Source organism: Setaria viridis, chromosome 9, assembly GCF_005286985.2.
Source record: "Setaria viridis chromosome 9, Setaria_viridis_v4.0, whole genome shotgun sequence".
NCBI classification, from domain to species: Eukaryota; Viridiplantae; Streptophyta; class Magnoliopsida; order Poales; family Poaceae; genus Setaria; species Setaria viridis.
The window spans coordinates 10,204,677-10,223,684 of record NC_048271.2 but is presented as its reverse complement, the minus strand read 5'-3'; the positions used below and the strand labels follow the sequence as shown (position 1 = coordinate 10,223,684).

Sequence of the window (19,008 nt, the reverse complement as noted above, 5' to 3'; positions counted from 1 at the left end):
AGATACTGTAAGTATTATAATATAATTTCCTATAACAGAGGAAGGAGAGAAAAGGTGATCGAAGTGCCCCTACCATGAACCACTACCCCAAGTTCGGGGGTGAGACATGTCAACGCGTGGCACAACAGCAGTGTCATCCTGGAACGGAGGTGAGGAAAGAGAGAGGGAAGGGGTTAAAATTATTAATATCTTTGTTCGCTTCAGCTTATCAGCCGGCTTATCAACCACCGAACAGTGTTTTTTTCTCATAACAAATCAATCGTTTTAGCTTTTCAGCCGGCTTATAAGTTTAGCCGAACAGGCCTAATATTAATAATAAGAGAGGATCCACGTGGCAGTAGCAAGCAAGGGTATTTTTGTCCATTCACTCGTTCTCCCTCCTCACATACAGAAAAATTATTATTATAATAACCTTGGTGTCTAATATGTCCATTGACCAATACTTAATTTGAATAGTGTCCTGCCGTAAAGATGGACATTGAACAGTGTCTAGCGGTAAAATCACCCAAGAAAGAATTCGTGCAAGCGAAAAGGAACGGAGGAAGAAGACAAGGCAAAGGGCAGTCCGTCCCGAAAGCTGCCGAGAGCCATCAATCGGGTCAACAGGCTCCTCCTGACCTCCTGCCATAAAGCGGCAAAGGGAGACGGTGCAGAAGGACAGTCGCCAAGCATTAGCAACCGAGGATGAGCGTTTCCTTAATTATTTACGGCAGAAAATAAAGGTGGAATCGTCTGAAACAAGAGAGAGAAAATCATCGGGGAGGAAGAAAACAAGTTTTTATCTGCTCCACGGCGGATGCGTGCGCGTGCTTGGGATTCGGGAGCGTGGGTGCATGGGCGTGGGGGACTGTGGGCGCAGCAGGGCAGGGTGGAGTAATTAATTGAGCTCGAGGGGCGCATTAAAAGTTCTGGAAATCTGGGGCCGCGCGCGCAGAGAGTCGCTGTAGTGTAGCCCCACGCAGCCTTTTTTGTTTACGCTTCGGCATGTGGGGTTTACGGGCGTGGATTAGCGACCGCGTCGTCTGACTCTTTGGCACGTCGCCGTCGTCGGAGCTTAAAAAATAGGGTTCCAAAGGTTTCCTGGGTGGACAAACAAGCTGGAAAGCGCTTTCTCTTGTCCCGGGTTTGCCATTCTGCAGTGCAGTGGCCCTTTTCTCTCTCTGATTTTCCATCTCTTTCAAAAGCTGTGTAAATGTTCACAAATTTTTTGAGGAAGAAGGATGGCGAAGTAGGATTAAGCATGTGTTTTTATTCTTTTATAGAAACGTGAATTGCCATGCTAGCGTGGTACTAACCGTTCAATGCAGTCTGGACAAAATAGGAATATCACCTCATCTTGGCTTTTGTCGGTGTTTACTAGAGTACTACCCATTTATTCCGAGTCAGATCGTACCCACCGTGCTTTTGCGGATAGATGTGTGTATGCGCCGGTGCGCTGAATGTGTGTCCGTATTGTATGAAAGAAAAATAAAGAAAGAAATAAAGCTCGAAATTAATTTAAGTAGCCGTTTCTGGTCTTAAAACAAGCGTAAGTTAAAATTTTGTTTGATTTCTCATCAGATTATTAGTGCCAGCATGTAGAGTTTGCTAACTTACAAGTAGAAGGAAAATACTTGTGAAACATGCGCATTGTAGTGTGGACAACATCACTGCATCTTGAATTTGTAGCTGTTGCTTATGGGTAAGCTATTCCGGGTATGTTCGGTTGAACTTATAAACCGGCTGAAAAGCTGAAACGGCTGATTTGTTGTGAGAGAAAAATACTCGGTGGCTGATAAACCGGCTGAATAAGCTGAAGTGAACAAGGTGGGATCCGTTTTTGATCGTAATCATCTCTATTTGAACATAGATGACGCCTGGAATTAATTCGTGCAGCCATTTCCGATCTTTCTAAGGCCTGCACCTCAAAGACTATATATTTCATATCTTTCTAAGTCCTGGAATTTATATTCATCAAAAGATAATAGTTTTAGTGTATTTTGCGCAGCATAAATCCAGAGTCTGCATGCGCGTTGTGTGTCAGGATTACATGGGGACAAATGTGTCATTTCCACAGGGTATTATTAACAATTATTTTCCTGCATGTTAAGTACGTTCGCTTTCTTTAATCTAGACGTTAGTCTACTACCTACTGTTGTCAAATTGGTCGCCCATGTGGCTGGTATGGGGACGCCTAATTTTAGTTTTTTCCCCACAAAGATTCTGGCGAAACAAAATTTTAATCAAGAACTATACTATACCATTATTAAACGTATCGTCAGTAGATCCGGTACAAGTATGGTTGACGTGGTCCATCGTAGCAGAGGAGAGGGGACCGTTAAAATTTATAAACGTACGTATTCGTAGTGACATACGTGCTAGCTAGCTGGCGACATTTTTCTTTTCACAGTAACACCGTACCGTTGGACCTTCGGTAGGTAGATCGTGGAAATACGGTGCGAAATTCCCTTTCCCCCCTCTCAAAGATTCACTTTCAGGTCTGTCTCCATTTCTCGATTGGCTACATACATGGTGAAATGGTAGCTGATTTTGTAAATTGGGCGGCGCCCGTAGTGTAATTTGGCTATGTTTGTGCAAAAGAAATTTGACAACACACGTGTGTCACAACGTACAAGATGACTCCAATCCTAATATTACTCCCAGTTTTCAAAAAAATATTACTCCCTCTACTTCAAACATGAGCCCATTGTTGTCATGCGTAAAGAACAAGATATTATTGCGATATTCTTCCACTGTGGGCTATTAAACAAAGCGGAAACCACCTCATGCCTTTAATAGTCAGTTAAAGTAGCCACAAAAAGAATATCAATGTACTATGACTGGTAGTAACAACTAGTTACAGTCTACCGGTTGAAGCAGAAAACATGGCCTACAATGTCGTAAGTGGTTGTTAACTCGTTACCCTAGTCCATACTGGCCTCGAGATGCCATTTTAGACTATGCACAAGAACCAAAAATCTGTAGCTTCCATTGTAGCAGTACGGGCGATGACTCTCGATCGGCCGCAACATTCCCAAGAACAAATCAAGGCCTTCAGCGCAAGCAAATGTTTGTCCACCACCCCGACATCGTTCACGCCACGCATCGTGCCGTACCACATGGACGTGGACCTGGGACGGACGGGGAGCCGTGCGCCCCTAGCGTAGGCCGGCGTACGTGGCCGCCGCCGCGCGCTCGCTTTGAGCGTGCGGGAGCCGTTGCCCTCGCCCCACGCCGGCCGCCGCGCGCGCACGTGCCCGAGGTCAGCGCGCTGGGCGGCCGCTGGCTAGACGAGCCTGCCGCCGTGCACGGGGGCGCGAGCAGGTCACAGCAAGCCACCAGGGTTCCCCGTGGAACGCCGAGCAAGATGTGCTAGCGCGGTTGCTTGCCGTTTGGTCCACGCGGGCGACGGCTCGCGCGCACCCATGCGCCACCGGCGCGCGCTACAGTAGATAACAGGACACCGCACTAGCTGGGCGACACAGTGATCCTCCTCACGCCCGGCCACTGCTTAAGTTGCAGTAGCTGTTACAGGCCAAATTTCGGGTAGTCCTGTCGCGGTCACAGCAAGGACGCAACGATCTGAAAAACTGGGAGAGATCACCTGGACGGCCGGAACGTACCCATTCTGTTCCAGAAAACGCCGGCACGAAACGGAAACTGTACTCTTCCACGACGATCGTTTTGGTACCAGAAAGAGGAGCCATCAGCCCATCACATGCCTTGCGGATACTGTCATGCAAAGCTGTCCGAGACCACAGAGAAAGCGTGCCCACTGCTACCGAGTCCAGCTGAAAGGAAGATAGGAGATGGGATGCGTGATCCCCATCCCAGCCTGTATGGATCCACCACCACCTGCAAGTCTGCAACCGCGAGGCAGATGAATCTCACTCGGATTGGATGGCTTTGCTTGGCTCCACCACCTGACCCGAACCAACCAAGAAACATGTCAATTAGAGGGCGCGTTTGGTTAGTTGTAGATAGCGCAGCCTGGCTCTGGAGATGCAGGATGCGAGAGTGTGGTTGGCTGGATACCTAGCTGAACCTGGCTCTCGGCGTGCAAAACGGCCAAGCGAGCCTGGCTCCCCAAAAACGAAAACGAAACGCGTTTCTCGGCAGCCTGGCTCGCGCGGGACGCGAGGACGTGCGCGGCAGGTAAGGGCGCATGCAAGATTAGAAGAAACCAAACATCCGATGTGCTTATCTTGTACCTGCACATTCATGCAACCAATCACCAAAGTCTTGTATGCACAGGGCCTGTCCCAGTAGAGACCGGTTACTGGATGCGAGCCAGGCTGCTCTAGGCAGCGAACCAATCGCGCCCTAGGTGCATGAGGATATGCAGGGATCCACGTCGTTGGACCAACGTTTTTCAGCGCCCGGTCCGGCTGTTGGCAGGCAGCGCAGCAATGCGAACGCTGTTGATGCACAATGCAATCCTGCAATTCGTCAGCGGAACACTTGACATTGGCAAAGAGTTTAGCGTGTTCAGGACAGTGGAGGGCCATCGTTGCCGGTGACCATGCGTTGAAGCTCACATGGCTCTCCCAGTAACAGAGGGTGATACAACCACCGAGACAGCAGCTTTTAACCCAACAACAGTACTCATCATGGAGTAGTACAAATGTACAATTGTACATAGGTAGGAGCTGGCATCTGCGGTGACGCTGCTCCCGAACAGCTCCAAGTAGCATCAAGCTTGGGCCATCTGCGAATTAACACCAAGGCGTCAGAATCTCATGGAGAAGCACATCACAGTAGCAATTTTCTTTCTTGTTTGTTAGATCAACGAATCCATCGCAGCATAACGGAACATTGGTATTTATGTAATCAGAGTAAAAGCGCAAATACAGGCCAGTTATCATTTTGTTTCTGATAGTACAGCTGTCCAATATGGATTGGACACATGCTCAAAATAATGTAGGGAATTCAAATAGAGAGTTCGCAAAGACAAAAGCAAAAGACTAACACTCTGCTAAGGGGTTGCTTTCTCCAAAGGGCTCGGTAGATGCTTTTATCCTTAATATCTAAACATGGGTCACAAAACTGCACGCAAGAATTATATGCCATATATATTCAGGGTATACACAAAAATAACAATAAACTTTCTGACTGAAAAGCTGTTCAATACTAGGTTTCTTTTGCAGATGGCTCACAGTATCAGAAAATGCAAACATTGTGCAGTGGAATAGTTGTCTTACAAAATAGTTGACATAAAACCAAAGCAAGTTCCTTTGACAGATGTTAGAAACTGTCATTTTATCCTTATGAACACATATGCGAGGTGGGGAGGAGGGAAATTTTCCAAAACAGCAGCTACAATCACTAACAAAACTCTGTACAGCAGACTTCACTTTTCACTCTACCCCACACACAAAAAAAGAACTTTACTTTAGTTTTCAACTTTTAATCTTAAATAACATGCATGATTTAGTACAAGAACAAGCAAATAAGTTAAAATGAATGTTTTTCACACCTTGTCATAAGTGCCTTTACTATTTGCAACAACTATTATTATTAATACCTTTTCTTTTTCACTTTTCTATTCTCTTTATTTGTGGCTCATTGAGTTGCATCTCTAGTCTAGTCCAACTTGCTTGGGATTGGGACTAGGTTTTGTTACTGTTGGCATAAGTGCAAATGGAAATCATAACATTCATTGAACAACAGAATAGATATATGGAAACTTGATAATTTCAGGATTTTCTTTAAGTAACCAGAAGTAACCAATCAGTTGCAGAAGGGATTATGAAACTTGGTTCAACATGTGAAAGGACAATAGGACATATAACAAAGGGATCCATGGACTAGAACTATTACCAAATTTGCAGTGTTTCTATTCTTCAGTGTCAAAAACGCTGCTTCAGCAAAGGCTTGTGCAGCTTGGGCTTCTGCTTCTGCAGCTTCTGCTTCTCTTGCTGCTGCTTCAGCTTCTGCCATGATAGCCTCTGCTTCAGCAACTGCACGAGCAGCTGCTGCTGAAGCTTCCTCACCAGTCATTGTCGCCATACGTGCCAATTCGGCATCAACTTGAGATCTCGTAAGGGTTTTACTATCATTGCTCCCTATTTTGACAGGCTCTCTTTGCACGTCTTCCAACAAAAGCATTTTGGGGCTTCGGCCCTCTGAATTGGGCGAGCTAGGTGCTATCCTGTACTTGCGATTCACCTGCAATCTTCCCAAGCGTCACATGCTGAAATGCTCTTAGATTCTTAGCATGAGAAGTAACTATTGTCTAGTGCCAAGATAGCAAATAGCCGTTTTCATGGTGTAACAAATATCACATTCTGATTAGCTTAAAGCAAGAACATTAAGCATTAAAAAAAATGAGCCATGAACACCATAGAAAGATGGCATTTTGCTAATTATAAGCAAAATTCCCAGGTCACAAACATGTGTATGCACAACATTATAGTAATGGACAAAGAGTATATCGACGGTGTATGCCTAAACAAGTGCATGAACCTTTTAGTAAAAATATGCATGTGAGTGCAGTAGGGCACACACATATTCTCTATAATAGATATCTTCGAAAACCTTCATAAATACTGTTTTCACAAATATGGTATGTCAACTATTCCAGTTGCATTAAAAATATGACTATGAAGGTTTTGTGCAAAAGTTTTATGTAATTACACCACATAATTAACTGAATGCACCCAATGGCATAGTAGTCACCTATGGAATTAGCTTGTTTTTCTCAGTAAGGCATACCTTTATCAATTTTCCACTGGTGGCCAAGTCCTTCAGTTTTGCAGATAGTAAGTGATCAAAATCACTAGGTGGCCAATATTGCTCCTACACAAAACCAGGGTAAGAAACTGACTCTATTTGTAGCAAATAATAGCAAGTGTAAACATGATAAATTCAAGTGACACCAGAACTTGGCAAGAAGATACAATACAGCAGCCTGCCTCCCACAAAGCAGGAAGAGGGTGAACACAAAGTTGGTTGCGGTTCTTGCACAAAAAGACACAGGAAATCTCAGGTAAACAGATTTCCCCAACAATTGGATCCACTAATTTCTTTTGGTATAATACAATTAGGTTATGTGTAGACATGTAGTGTGGTTTTAGTTTCTGATAATCTGGTACAAAACTGTGTTTGCAATTTTGGTTATGCTTTCAGTTTTCAGGCATAATGAGCCCACACATATATGAATGGTGCCATCCACTGCCACCTAATTAGGTAGCCTGCCAACAGGAAAAGTTGTGGCAACTGGGTAGATCCGCCTAATCTGATTTGTGAGACTAAATCAAAGATAAACGTCATGTATAACTGCTATGTAAAATATTAAGTTGAAAACTCAAATATATACAGAAAATGCAAAAATGAACACTCTTTTCCCTCGAGCGATCAGGGAAGAGCACATCATTATATTTAAGAAGAAAAGGAGTCTGAAAGCGGCCACCAGGGCTGCACTTTTTTTTTTTACATGAGAAGCAAAAATGAAGGAATAATAAAAGTAGATAAACATGGATGAAGGAGGCAATGATGTTAGATATTATCCTTACAGAAGACACAGCATTAGGAATGCTCATTTTGTAAGCATACCATTGAACATATAGATCTAATACTGGAAAGGAACAAAAGAAGGATCCATACCTCTATGTAATTAGCAATAGTAGTTCTGTGAGACCCCGTAGGCTCATTTAAGCTCTTTATAGCCTCCATTATAATATTATCTAGTCTGCAGGAAAGCTATTAAACTAAGATGGAGCATCCAAAGAAGCAGCTAAATGCCAGATTTGAGGATTACGCTTATACATATACCTCGAGTGAGATTTCTTTGGATTTGATGTATTCTGTGCTTCACTAGGCACTGCTGCTATAGGCTTTTCATCAACAATCTCGTCATCAATATCAGAAGTAACTGCTGTGCTGATTACCACGGTGTGATCATTATTCTTGGGAGTAGTTCGTGTTTTCCTCACTGCAGTCTTTCCCTTGTCACGAGAACTCGATGTACTGACAATTACATTCATGTTGCGCCATTTGTCCTAAGTAGTAATTAGTACAATTGAAGCATGCAAACTGAGACTGAAGATAGAATGTAGAAATTTACAAATGACTCATAATTTCAATGAATAGAGAATTTGGAATCCATTCACTAAAACAAGCTTAGGTAAGAAAAGGAAAGCAAAAAAATCGAACCTTGAGGTCAACATTTGAGCGATAGCATAAGGTGGAACTAAACTCTGGGTCTTTCAATATTGTGCGCCATTTTCCAACTCCATGCCTTGCTATTCCAGCTCTAAGAGCAGCCTCTTCCTCAGATGTCCACCTCTGTTTTGGAGCCCCCATGCTTAGTCCTAATCTCCTCTGACCAGTACAATGCAAACACAACTGTGCACCTTCTAAGATGAATTCAATCCATTAGAACATTGCAAATACTGGTATTCTGAAAATGGCAAGTATTGAGTATTCTGAAAATGTCCATTACAAGAATATTTTGACAAAAAATTAACATATGCAAGAAATACTGAACAGAAACGAATGATTCTTTTCACGTGTACAACATCCAGCCATTCTTAGCTGAAGCAAAACCTGATTCATACTACAACTTGAATATACCAAATAATAGGGGGGAAGCTGGGAGGTAACATGTGAATCTGTACAAACCTAGAAATCAATGAAGAAAATATTTGCCATACCGTACCTCATAGGCTCCATCATCATTCACATCAATTACAGCCTATCACATCCATAATAATAATTCACAGTGGCATGCTAGTTGAAATGGTACTAAACTAAAGAATGGCCTATGCAATTTGACTAGTCAAAGTTGCATAGGCGAACTAAGGTAACTTCAGTACTACTAGTTTTTCAGAAATAATTTGAGTAAAACATAAAAAGTGGCGACTGGCGGGTTGAACTGTCTTCCTCAAAGCTATATGCATTTATAGTTGATACATGAGAAATCCATTGCTAAGTCAAAAACATCATGTGATAACCATCTAAAATATTAAAACAGACCAAAGGAATATTAGCGCAAAACATAAAATGTTCCTTTGTTGGTGCTAATAATGTTCCGAGTAAACAGGGACATTTCATTTAGCATAATTCGCAAAAAGGGAGAGAAGTATAACATAAACAGTAAAGGAAATAACACATGAGCAGGAATTTGGTTAGCAATGCCCATGCCCCCCTCCCTCTGAAGGTCTCCATTACACCGTTGTAAAAGAAATCATATTATTTCTGAATATGCATGAAAATGAATTTGTTCCAAGTAGCTCAAGCTTTTGTTGAGTGCCAGATGTAACAAACTCGATGAACTATCAAAGTAGAAGGTGAAGAGCATCTAACCTATTTTGCTCATTCATCATCAAAAACTGGAAATGTGGTTTAGGCATATAAATGAATAGTTATAATAAGACAGCACACTGGACTCGCATTAGTGCCAACGTGACAGGTCCTGCCAAGCAGACCAGTATGACAAAACCATGTTTAATCCATGTATTAGACTTTCCATCAAATCAATATGTGAAACCGGGACGCTGAAACGAAGAGGAGAAATGGTGGACAGTGGACATTGACTTTCCCCAGAAACCAGGATACTGTTTCAGAGCAAAGAACTTAAAAGATTCGGAAAAACTACTCGTTTTAGCGTAACGCGAGAGCCCTCTCGATTCATAAATAGAACCCTGTCGGAAGGGGAAGTTGCTAAACATGGAAGGGGGGAAAAGGGATGTAGGAAGTAAGAATGGGAACCTTCGATTCCGGCGATGGTAGTGCTCCGGCGACGTGGTGCTCCGGCGATTTTCCGGTAGAGCTTGGGACTGGAGTTAGGTTCGGGGTTCGGGCTATGGGGTTTGGGTGGGGATGATTTGGTGGCTGCGGGACCTAAAGAGAAGCCTGGGTGGTTGCCGGCCCGGCGGTGGTCGCGGGTCGCGGGTCGCGGGCGGGACGGCGGGGAGGCGGGGGTGGCGGAGGAGGCCGGATGGGAAGGGTAAGCAGCGGGGGAGGCTAATTGGAGTGGTTAGGGGAGGGCAGGGATGAGTGGCGGCGGTGGTATGTGTGGGCGGCGCGGCAGAGGCGGTGTGGCAGGGGACAACAGCACCGGAGGCCACGGGGCGGCAGCAGGGCGGGTGGGGGAAGAGGTCGACGGGGGAGACGCGATGGATGCGCGAGGTTCCGATGCGCAAGGAAGAAGATGCGATGCGGTCGGGGACGGCAATGCGGGAGGAAGACGAAGCCAGTTTTTTCCTTTTTTTTCCTTTGGATTTGGGGGAAGGGCGCTCGTTGGATAATAAATATAAAAGGTTTTAACGCAATTTTTTTCGAAACAAATGACTTCAGCACTTGACTCTGCATGTGTAACCTCAAAACTCTGCTCAACGGGAGCCTCTGATTACGGTGCGCTACAGTATTTTGTACTGCGTCTGCTTTTCTTTAGTAAATACAGTGTCGGTTTCACGCAGTGCGAGAAACAGGCATACCTGCGGGCTGTCAGCCTAATCTCTACGCGTCCTCCGTAGGGATGGCAAAGTCTGAGTTCAATAAGAACTGAGCTATAAAATTATATAATTTTGAACAAAAATAGATAGAGCCGAATTGAATTGTAAAGAAGGCATAAAAGTCATGATCCATTACCACCCCTACATCCGTGTCCCGTGACGGAATCAACGATTTCACACGTGTCCCAGCACACTCCTCTTCTTCGGTCCTTCCTCGCTCGGCTCGCGCTCCGCTGCCTGAGACCATCCTCCAGCTCTAAGCCACTTGCCCGGCTCATTCTCACCCTATCTTCATTCGCCGCCTACTGATGCCGACCTCCACAACTGTGACCCCGTCACCACGTCGCCATAGATGGTAGCAGCGTGGCGGCCAACCCGCTTGAAGGCTCGTAAAAACCGAGGCAGCAGGAAAATTGCAACACCAATACACCATAATGGCACAACTTACACATTCACTAAACATCGGGTAGAGAAACCATCTTAAAACACAGTGTGCTGTGTGTGTTCTACCATACAGTGGAGTTTCCAAATACTACCTCTGTTCGCTCAAAAATGAGCTCAAAAATGAGCTGATCAATGTCATATATAAATGGATGGAGAGTAGAAATTATTCAAAATGATTTACGCTTACATTTTCATTCAAACCGGTTTGGCATAATACACGTAAAAGCTGCATATCAAACTTAGCAACTATGTGTCTCCCAAATTCATGATGGGACTTAGCATGGAGTATAGGGTTCGATCGAACCCACAATTTCTCTGAAAATAAACTGCAACCGCACCTAGAACCGAACCGGGATTATGGATTGGATTATCACACTCCATCACGTAGCAAAGAAACCCGCTACCAACTCATGTAGATAGAGAAGGATTTTGATTGATTTATCATGTTGATAGTTCAACTATCCTCGGAATAGTGTGTATGAAGACCCATCCAAGCAAGTTTCTAGGATTCCTCGAAGAAGTAAGTCCAAGTTCAAAAGTGTCTCCGTCCCCACGTATGCTAGTGGAGTGGGAAGGGTGAAAGAGGGGGAGGAGGACGATGGGGAAGGAAAAAGTATCGGAGAAAGAAGAGTAACCGGCATGCTTCGGTGGAAACTTAGAAGGAGGCTGGAGCTTGGCGTGGGTGCGCCCGCACGGGCACCTATCAAGAAAAGGGAGCCTAACCCACAAATGATTTTTCATTTCTTATTTCATTTTCTTGAATAGTAAACTGGAGTCAAGAGGTCATATTTCTAGTCCAACAGTCCACCTAGAGGCTACCCAAATGGTTGATCTATAGGTAGAGGGATCGCAAAGATCATGAACTTGATCGTAACACGGGGACACAAGATATAAAAATTTATATAGGTTCGAGCTATCAATGTAACGTAAACCCTACGTCCTATTTTGAAGATTGTATTGTGCCTTGCGCTCTTTGGTTTAAAGATTGTATTGTGTCTTGCGCTTTGTGGTTTAGGGTTTGGGTTGTGAGTCATGGATGTTGGGATGAGATAGATTGTCCTCCTAGGATACCTCTACCTCCTCTTATATACTCCGATGGGTAGGTAGGGATACATGACAAGTCCCCTAGTTGGTTAGAGATCTAGTTGTACCATTGCATCCAAAGAGCCCTATCTTTTACACTCTTTGTCAAGTCGAGCCGGTCCATTAGCAGTCGGTTGGACCATTCATGAGGGTATCCAAATTGTTAGAACGTGGCTAGAACTACAATTGTATTAGATAGGACTTATCCTATAAATGAGATTCCTATGCTGTGATCTATTAGTCACACGGTCTGTTGTATGAGCTAAATATATAATGAAAGGTGCGTCCCCTTGAGGGTCAATGCTTCCAAATATTTCTTTCATGGTATCACGAGCCACCTTCCTCCGATCAAGTTGTCGTTGAGAGATTGTTCTGGTTTGATTCAAGAAGTCGTCGAGTTGTTCTGAAGCATTGCCGAAGTATTCTTGCAGATTGATTGTTGCTATCTTTTTCACTGCCGAAGTATTCTTGCAGATTGATTGTTGCTGTCTTTTTCACCAACAAAAGTCGTCGAATTGTTTTGCAAGCAATGGCTTCAACCTTGTCGTCTGCTTCGTTATCTGGCTCGCTTGGCGGCGCGGTGTCAGAGAAGCTCACCAGAGAAAATTTTTTGGTCTGGAAGGCTCAAGTCCTTCCCGCTGTGCGTGGAGCACGGCTTAGTGGTTTTCTGGATGGTTCAGCTGTCAAGCTGGCAGAAACTATTGCTAAAGCAGCGGGCAAGCTTGATGAACGGATTGAAAATCCAGAATATGTGATCTGGATTGCAAAGGATCAGCAAGTCTTGGGACATCTTATGTCCTCTCTCTCTAAAGAAGTATTGGTTCAGGTAGCACACTTGGACACTGCTGCGAGCGTTTGGCACGCAATTTCAGAGATGTTTTCCTCTCAATCTCGGTCTCGTATTGTTTAGCTTCGGGCCCAACTGTCTAGAGAACACAAGGGTGATCTATCAGCTACTGCATACTTTACAAAGATGAAGAGCTTACTGGATGAGATGGCAGCTGCCGGCAAGAAATTGGAAGATGACGATATTGTTGCTTCCATCCTCAATGGCCTTGATTCAGATTACAATGCCTTTGTCTCTTCTATTATGAGCAGGGATCAAATTACGTTGTCTGATTTATACGCTCAACTGCTTGCCTATGAGGCACGCTTGGAGCAACAGAACAATGGATGGTTCCGTTCTTCAGCAAATACAGCTTATCGAGGCGCCCGTGGTCATGGGCGCGGCCGTGGAAGAGGCCGTGGTCATGGAGATTTTGGCCGAGGTGGTGCTTCTGGTCGCAGCGGTCGTGGAGGTCGGAACAGTGAAGGAGATCGATATCGACCTACATGCCAATTGTGTGGTAGAGAAGGCCACATGGTTCAGACATGTTACAAGCGGTTTGATAGACGCTTCACTATTGAAGAGACAGTACAATGATTGGCTGCTGCAGCGACTAATTCCTATAACTCATATGGAGTGGATACTAATTGGTATATCGACACCGGGTCTACTGATCATATCATGGGAGAGTTAGAGAAATTAACCACAAAAGAGAAGTACTATGAGCATTAATCATATTGCTCATGCTATTTTACATACCCCCCTCTCGTGGTCTTCATCTCAATCGTGTTTTACACGTTCCTAACACTAAGAAAAACCTTGTTTCCGTTCATTGCTTTACTCGAGATAATAATGCTTTCTTTGAATTTCATCCTAATTCCTTTTGTGTTAAGGATCAAGCCACGAAGAAAATTCTTCTTCACGGTAGATGTAAAGATGGTCTTTATCCAAATCCCAAGACAAGTCAAGCTCTCAGTGTTGTCAAGCCTTCCTCGTCCAGATGGTATTGTTCAAAAAGTCCTTGAGTCTCATAGTCTTCCTTTTGTTGATGAGTCCAATAAAGATTATGTGTGTGATGCTTGTCAAAGGGCCAAAAGCCATCAACTTCCTTATCATAAATCAAATAGTGTGTCTTCTGTCCCTTTGGAGCTTGTTTGCTCAGATGTTTGGGGCCTTGCTCCTCAGTCGGTTGGAAGATTTAAATACTATGTGAGTTTTATTGATGACTATAGTCGTTTTACTTGGATCTATTTACTTAAGAACAAGTCCGATGTTTTTCAAGTTTTCTTAAATTTTCAAAAACTGGTAGAGCGTCAGTTCAACAGGAAAATTATCACATTTCAAACTGACTGGGGAGGCGAATATCAAAAGTTAAATTCTTTCTTTCAAAAGGTTGGAATAACTCATTATGTTTCTTGCCCTCATTCGCATCAACAAAATGGAATTGCCGAACGTAAACATCGACATATTATTGAAGTAGGTCTTGCTCTTCTTGCTCAAGCCTCTATACCTCTTAAATTTTGGGATGAAGCCTTCTCTACAGCTGCCTACATTATTAATCATCTACCTAGTCGTGTCTTGAATTTTGATTCTCCCTTGAAGGAGCTGTTTGGTGAGGAACCAGATTATCTTTTTCTTAAAACTTTCGGTTGCGCTTGTTGGCCTAATTTAAGGCCTTATAATACACGCAAGCTTGAGTATAGATCCAAACAGTGTGTTTTTCTTGGCTATAGTAATATGCATAAAGGGTACATGGATGTACAAACTGGCCGTGTCTATCTTTCCCGAGATGTCATCTTCGATGAGTCTATGTTTCCATTTTCTAATCTCCATCCTAATGCTGGTGCTCAGCTAAGAGCCGAGATTTCATTGTTGCCTGATTCTTTACTCAATTCTTCCACTTCTGTTCCGGGGGTTATGTTTAACCATGATCAAGATGGTTCTAATGCTTGTGCTGATACAACATGTGAGAATTTTGTTCCTAGTTCACAGGTTTCAGGAGGTGTCGTGGAGCATATTGAAGCAATTGCACCCAATCTTGGTGCAACTTCAGATCACAGTGTTGATGCTTTCTTGCAATCAGAAGCGGGAAACTCCAGTACTGATCATCTGGTGATTAATAATGGTACTAGTACTGGTCCAAGGATTCCTGATGTGCGGGCAGGCGTCTCCTCCTCGGCGTACGAAGCAGCTCCTGCCACGTCTCCAACAACTTCTCATTTATTGCCTCCTCTACTGTTTCCGCATGAATCGGAAGCTGATGGGCCTGTTCGCTTCAGCTTATAAGCCGGTTGAAAAGCTGAAACGGCTGATTTGTTATGAGAGGAAAATACTGTTTGGTGGCTGATAAGCTGGCTGAATAAGATGAAGCGAACAGGCCCGATGTGTCCCCTGCAACTCCGCCTACTGCTTCATTGCCTGCTAGTTCACCTACTGTTTCTCCTGAAGCCTCAACTCCTGTGCAAATTTCTCGGCCACGGACAAGGTTACAGAACAATGTTCGTAAGCCCAAGCAGTACACAGATGGTACTATTCGATATGGAATGCTCACGGCTACAGGAGAACCTTCTACTTTCCAGGAAGCTCTTGGCAATGCTGATTGGAAAATAGCCATGAATGAGGAGTTCTCGGCACTAACAAGAAACAAAACATGGCATCTTGTGCCACCATCTCAAGGTACTAATATAATCGATTGCAAGTGGGTATACAAGATCAAACGAAAGTCGGATGGTTCGATTGAAAGGCACAAAGCTCGCTTGGTGGCCAAAGGGTTCAAGCAACGTTATGGAATTGATTATGAAGAAACTTTCAGTCCAGTAGTGAAAGCGGCGACAATTCGACTGATCTTGTCTATTGGTGTGTTAAAACATTGGAGTATACGGCAACTAGATGTGAAGAATGCATTCCTACATGGTGTTCTGGAGGAGGAGGTTTATATGAAACAACCCCCAGGCTATGAAGATCCTGATTGTCCCAATTACATTTGCAAGCTTGATAAAGCGTTATATGGACTAAAGCAGGCCCCTCGAGCATGGTATGCTCGGTTAAGCAGTAAGTTGCAGCAACTCGGTTTTATGCCTTCACGAGCTGATACATCTCTATTTTATTATTCATGAGATGGTGTGGTTATCTACCTTCTCATATATGTTGACGACATTGTGGTAGTAAGCTCAAGTGAGCAGGCAACAAAGGCCTTGTTGTGCGATCTTCAAACTGAGTTTGCATTACAAGATCTAGGAGATTTGCACTATTTTCTTGGTATTCAAGTTGTGCCCCATAAAGATGGTCTCCATTTATCCCAGACAAAGTATGCTTCGGACCTTTTAGTCAAGGCTGGTATGAAGGGATGTAAACCAATAACCACACCTTTACCTATCTCGGTAAACATGTCAATGCAAGATGGTGTACTATTAGGTTTAGAAGAAGCTACGAAATATAGAAGCATAGTGGGAGCCCTACAATATTTGACTCTAACAAGGCCTGATCTTGCATTTGCAGTTAATAAAGCTTGTCGGTTCTTGCACTCGCCAACAACTATTCATTGGGCAGCGGTAAAACGAATATTGAGATATATTAGTGGTACTCTTGATATTGGACTTGTGGTTTCACTGTCACAGTCTTCGACTATTAGTGCCTTTTCGGATGCCGATTGGGCAGGCAATCCAGACGATAGGAGATCCACAGGAGGTTTTGCAGTGTTTTATGGAAGTAATCTGATATCATGGAGTGCTCGAAAGCAAGCAACAGTTTCAAGGTCTAGTACTGAAGCTGAATATAAATCATTAGCCAATGCAACTGCAGAAGTGATTTGGGTGCAAACCTTGCTGAAGGAGTTGAATATTCTACAGCCAAGAGCCGCTATACTTTGGTGTGATGATATAGGAGCTACATATTTATCATCTAATCCTATTTTCGATGCTCGAACTAAACATATTGAAGTCGATTATCATTTTGTTCGAGAACGAGTTGCTGACAAGACATTGGATATTCGGCTCATATCATCATCTGACCAGGTAGCAGACGGCTTCACAAAAGTACTAGCCATTCGACAGTTCAGGAAGTTCAGAAGCGATCTAAACTTACAGAGTTTAGACCGAGGAGGAGTGTTAGAACGTGGCTAGAACTACAATTGTATTAGGATAGGACTTATCCTGTAAATGAGATTCCTATGCTGTGATCTATTAGGTCTTGGTCTTGGTCTTGTAATCGTGTATCACACGGTCTGTTGTATGAGCTGAATATATAATGAAAGGTGCGGCCCCTTGAGAGTCAATGCTTCCAAATATTTCTTTCACAAATGTCTATGTCAGTTGGACCCTTCGTGAGGGGATCCTGATGTCTATCTCTGTTGGGGAGCTCGTTCCTCTTCTTCCTCGGCAAGCTCCTTGCCTCCCTTGGATCTTTATGGTCCGCTCTTTCTTCCTAGCAACCTTGGCTTGCTTTGCCTTCTATGGGGCCTGTTTGTGTCACTAGCTTGAGAGAGGTTGATGTTGTCGGGGCACCTAACTGGAGCCATCAAGCTAATTGCAGGACGAATCCAAGACACCGCACTACGCTATGTCTCCTTGTTCCGAGCCAGTGCCACCCCTCAACCGCAGCCTACGCCCCCACGTCCAACCCTAAACTAGTCCTCTCTAGCGCGGGTGAGCTCGAGGTACGCCGCGAGTAAGCTCCATGGCCAACTTGTAAGATATACACGAAGAATGGTATGTGTGGTCCATATAAGATGATATATGGGGCCATATACATCAAGTACACATCAACGCACAATCAACAACCACTCAGGTGGTTTAGGGATGCTTTAGAAGTTTGGGGACATGGCATTCTAAGCCAAGTTTGGAAACCTCATGTGCATTTTACACTATTGTGCCTTTATCCTGGTAATCCAACAGTTCTTAGTAATCAGTTATTCTCTCCATTTGAAATTGCCATGTTGTAGGTTAGGTTATTGATGAACACTGTTTGGTATGGTCAAGGGATCCTGACATTGCTTGTGCTGAGCAATCATTTCTCCGTGCCAGTCATCCATTAAAAACAAATTTCAATATTATCACGACATTTAAGCTTTTGCAAATTTAAGTGACAGCCCTATCTCCGTTACTTATCCAGCCTCAGCTACTGTGCAGTGGGTCGTTCAGTGTTTTTTTTCTTTTGAAAATTGTGGCCTTGTGGGCCGTTCAGTGTTTCCGTGAAGATTTGGCAGTCAAGCAATCTGAAATGATTTGCGTCCAGTGGTAGCACTCCCGCTTAATAATCTGAAACAGTGGAATCAAGATCCGATCATCGGCTATGCTGTGTTTTATCTCATTTCAAGTTGCTGCGTTTATCTCATTTTAAGTTTTTCCTTTGTCATAATAGAATATTCTCTTGCAGAGACTAATCGCTCTTCCCAGTGCAGAGACTAATCGCTCTTCCCAGTGCTTTTTTCAGCCTAGAGGAGCAGGCACAAATACAATTCAGTTCATGGAATTGGCAAAAAAAAATGGTCGATACAATTACCAAGAAATGTCGCGGGGGAATAGTAACAGGAAGCTCATTGTTGCAGAGCAGCCAGTGTCGCAAAGAACCCGCCCATCTCTGTCTGCCACTCTTACGAGACGCGAGGCCATGGAAAAGACCAGGCATCAGATACCACATGGCATTTCAATTCATTCAAAGTCTTATTTGTTTTTATAAAAAAAGATTTTGTTTGCTGCTAAACAAATTACAGGATCAAACACAGGCAGAAAAAACAGGTGAGCAGGAGCGCAATCTCTCAGCCGAAAGATGGTGATTTTGTTGTGTGAATAATCACCGAGGAACTCAGCACAATTAAACGACTTCATCACCGATTGCATCAGATACAAATGAAAAAAAAAGGCCAAGAAAAATCCAGCAAGAGCACAGGGAAAAAAGAACTTTTGGGGAGATCAGATGGTAGTGCATGTAATTTTGGCAATCATCATACTGAAGATGCAGAGATTGGTTTATGGATTGAGATTCCTCACTTCACCCCCAATCAGAACAACCATATAAACGAAAAAAGCACAGATAACTCGAGGAAATCCACAAGAGGGAAAGGAGAAGAAAAACACAAGCAGATCACCGAAGGCACGATTCAACAGCATAATCACTATTCACTTCCCGCTTGCGGCGGCGGCGGCGGCGGCGGGCAAGGCACGAGCGGCTGAGCAAGCGAAGGAAGGCTGGCTCGTTTATAGGCGCCGGCGGGCGCTAGGG

General features: G+C 43.9%; 1 protein-coding gene and 3 non-coding genes across 5 annotated transcripts; 1 reads left to right on the top strand and 3 right to left on the bottom strand.

The window, feature by feature from the left end:
* Positions 1 to 4,424: 4,424 nt before the first annotated feature.
* On the bottom strand, positions 4,425 to 10,203 carry LOC117839597 (single myb histone 6). 2 transcript variants are annotated; one of them, XM_034719977.2, is made up of 7 exons: positions 9,691 to 10,203; positions 8,134 to 8,336; positions 7,753 to 7,979; positions 7,585 to 7,669; positions 6,694 to 6,777; positions 5,800 to 6,147; positions 4,425 to 4,687 (listed from the first exon to the last, which is right to left on the bottom strand). In XM_034719977.2, the coding sequence occupies exons 2-7, from the start codon at positions 8,281 to 8,283 to the stop codon at positions 4,673 to 4,675; spliced, it is 909 nt and encodes a 302-aa protein (XP_034575868.1). In that variant the 5' UTR covers positions 8,284 to 8,336; positions 9,691 to 10,203; the 3' UTR covers positions 4,425 to 4,672. The 2 variants fall into 2 exon arrangements, with proteins under 2 accessions (XP_034575868.1, XP_034575869.1); XM_034719978.2 differs by having other exon boundaries at positions 8,134 to 8,333.
* Positions 10,204 to 12,975: 2,772 nt separating this feature from the next.
* On the top strand, positions 12,976 to 13,111 carry LOC117841149 (small nucleolar RNA Z247). The gene has a single exon (XR_004637179.1). It is a non-coding gene; the product is annotated as a small nucleolar RNA Z247 (small nucleolar RNA).
* A 5,181-nt stretch (positions 13,112 to 18,292) lies between these two features.
* Positions 18,293 to 18,433, bottom strand: LOC117841174 (small nucleolar RNA F1/F2/snoR5a). The gene has a single exon (XR_004637201.1). It is a non-coding gene; the product is annotated as a small nucleolar RNA F1/F2/snoR5a (small nucleolar RNA).
* Positions 18,434 to 18,692: 259 nt separating this feature from the next.
* LOC117841221 (small nucleolar RNA Z195/SNORD33/SNORD32 family) lies at positions 18,693 to 18,783 on the bottom strand. Its single transcript, XR_004637243.1, has one exon. It is a non-coding gene; the product is annotated as a small nucleolar RNA Z195/SNORD33/SNORD32 family (small nucleolar RNA).
* Between the last annotated feature and the right edge of the window lie 225 nt (positions 18,784 to 19,008).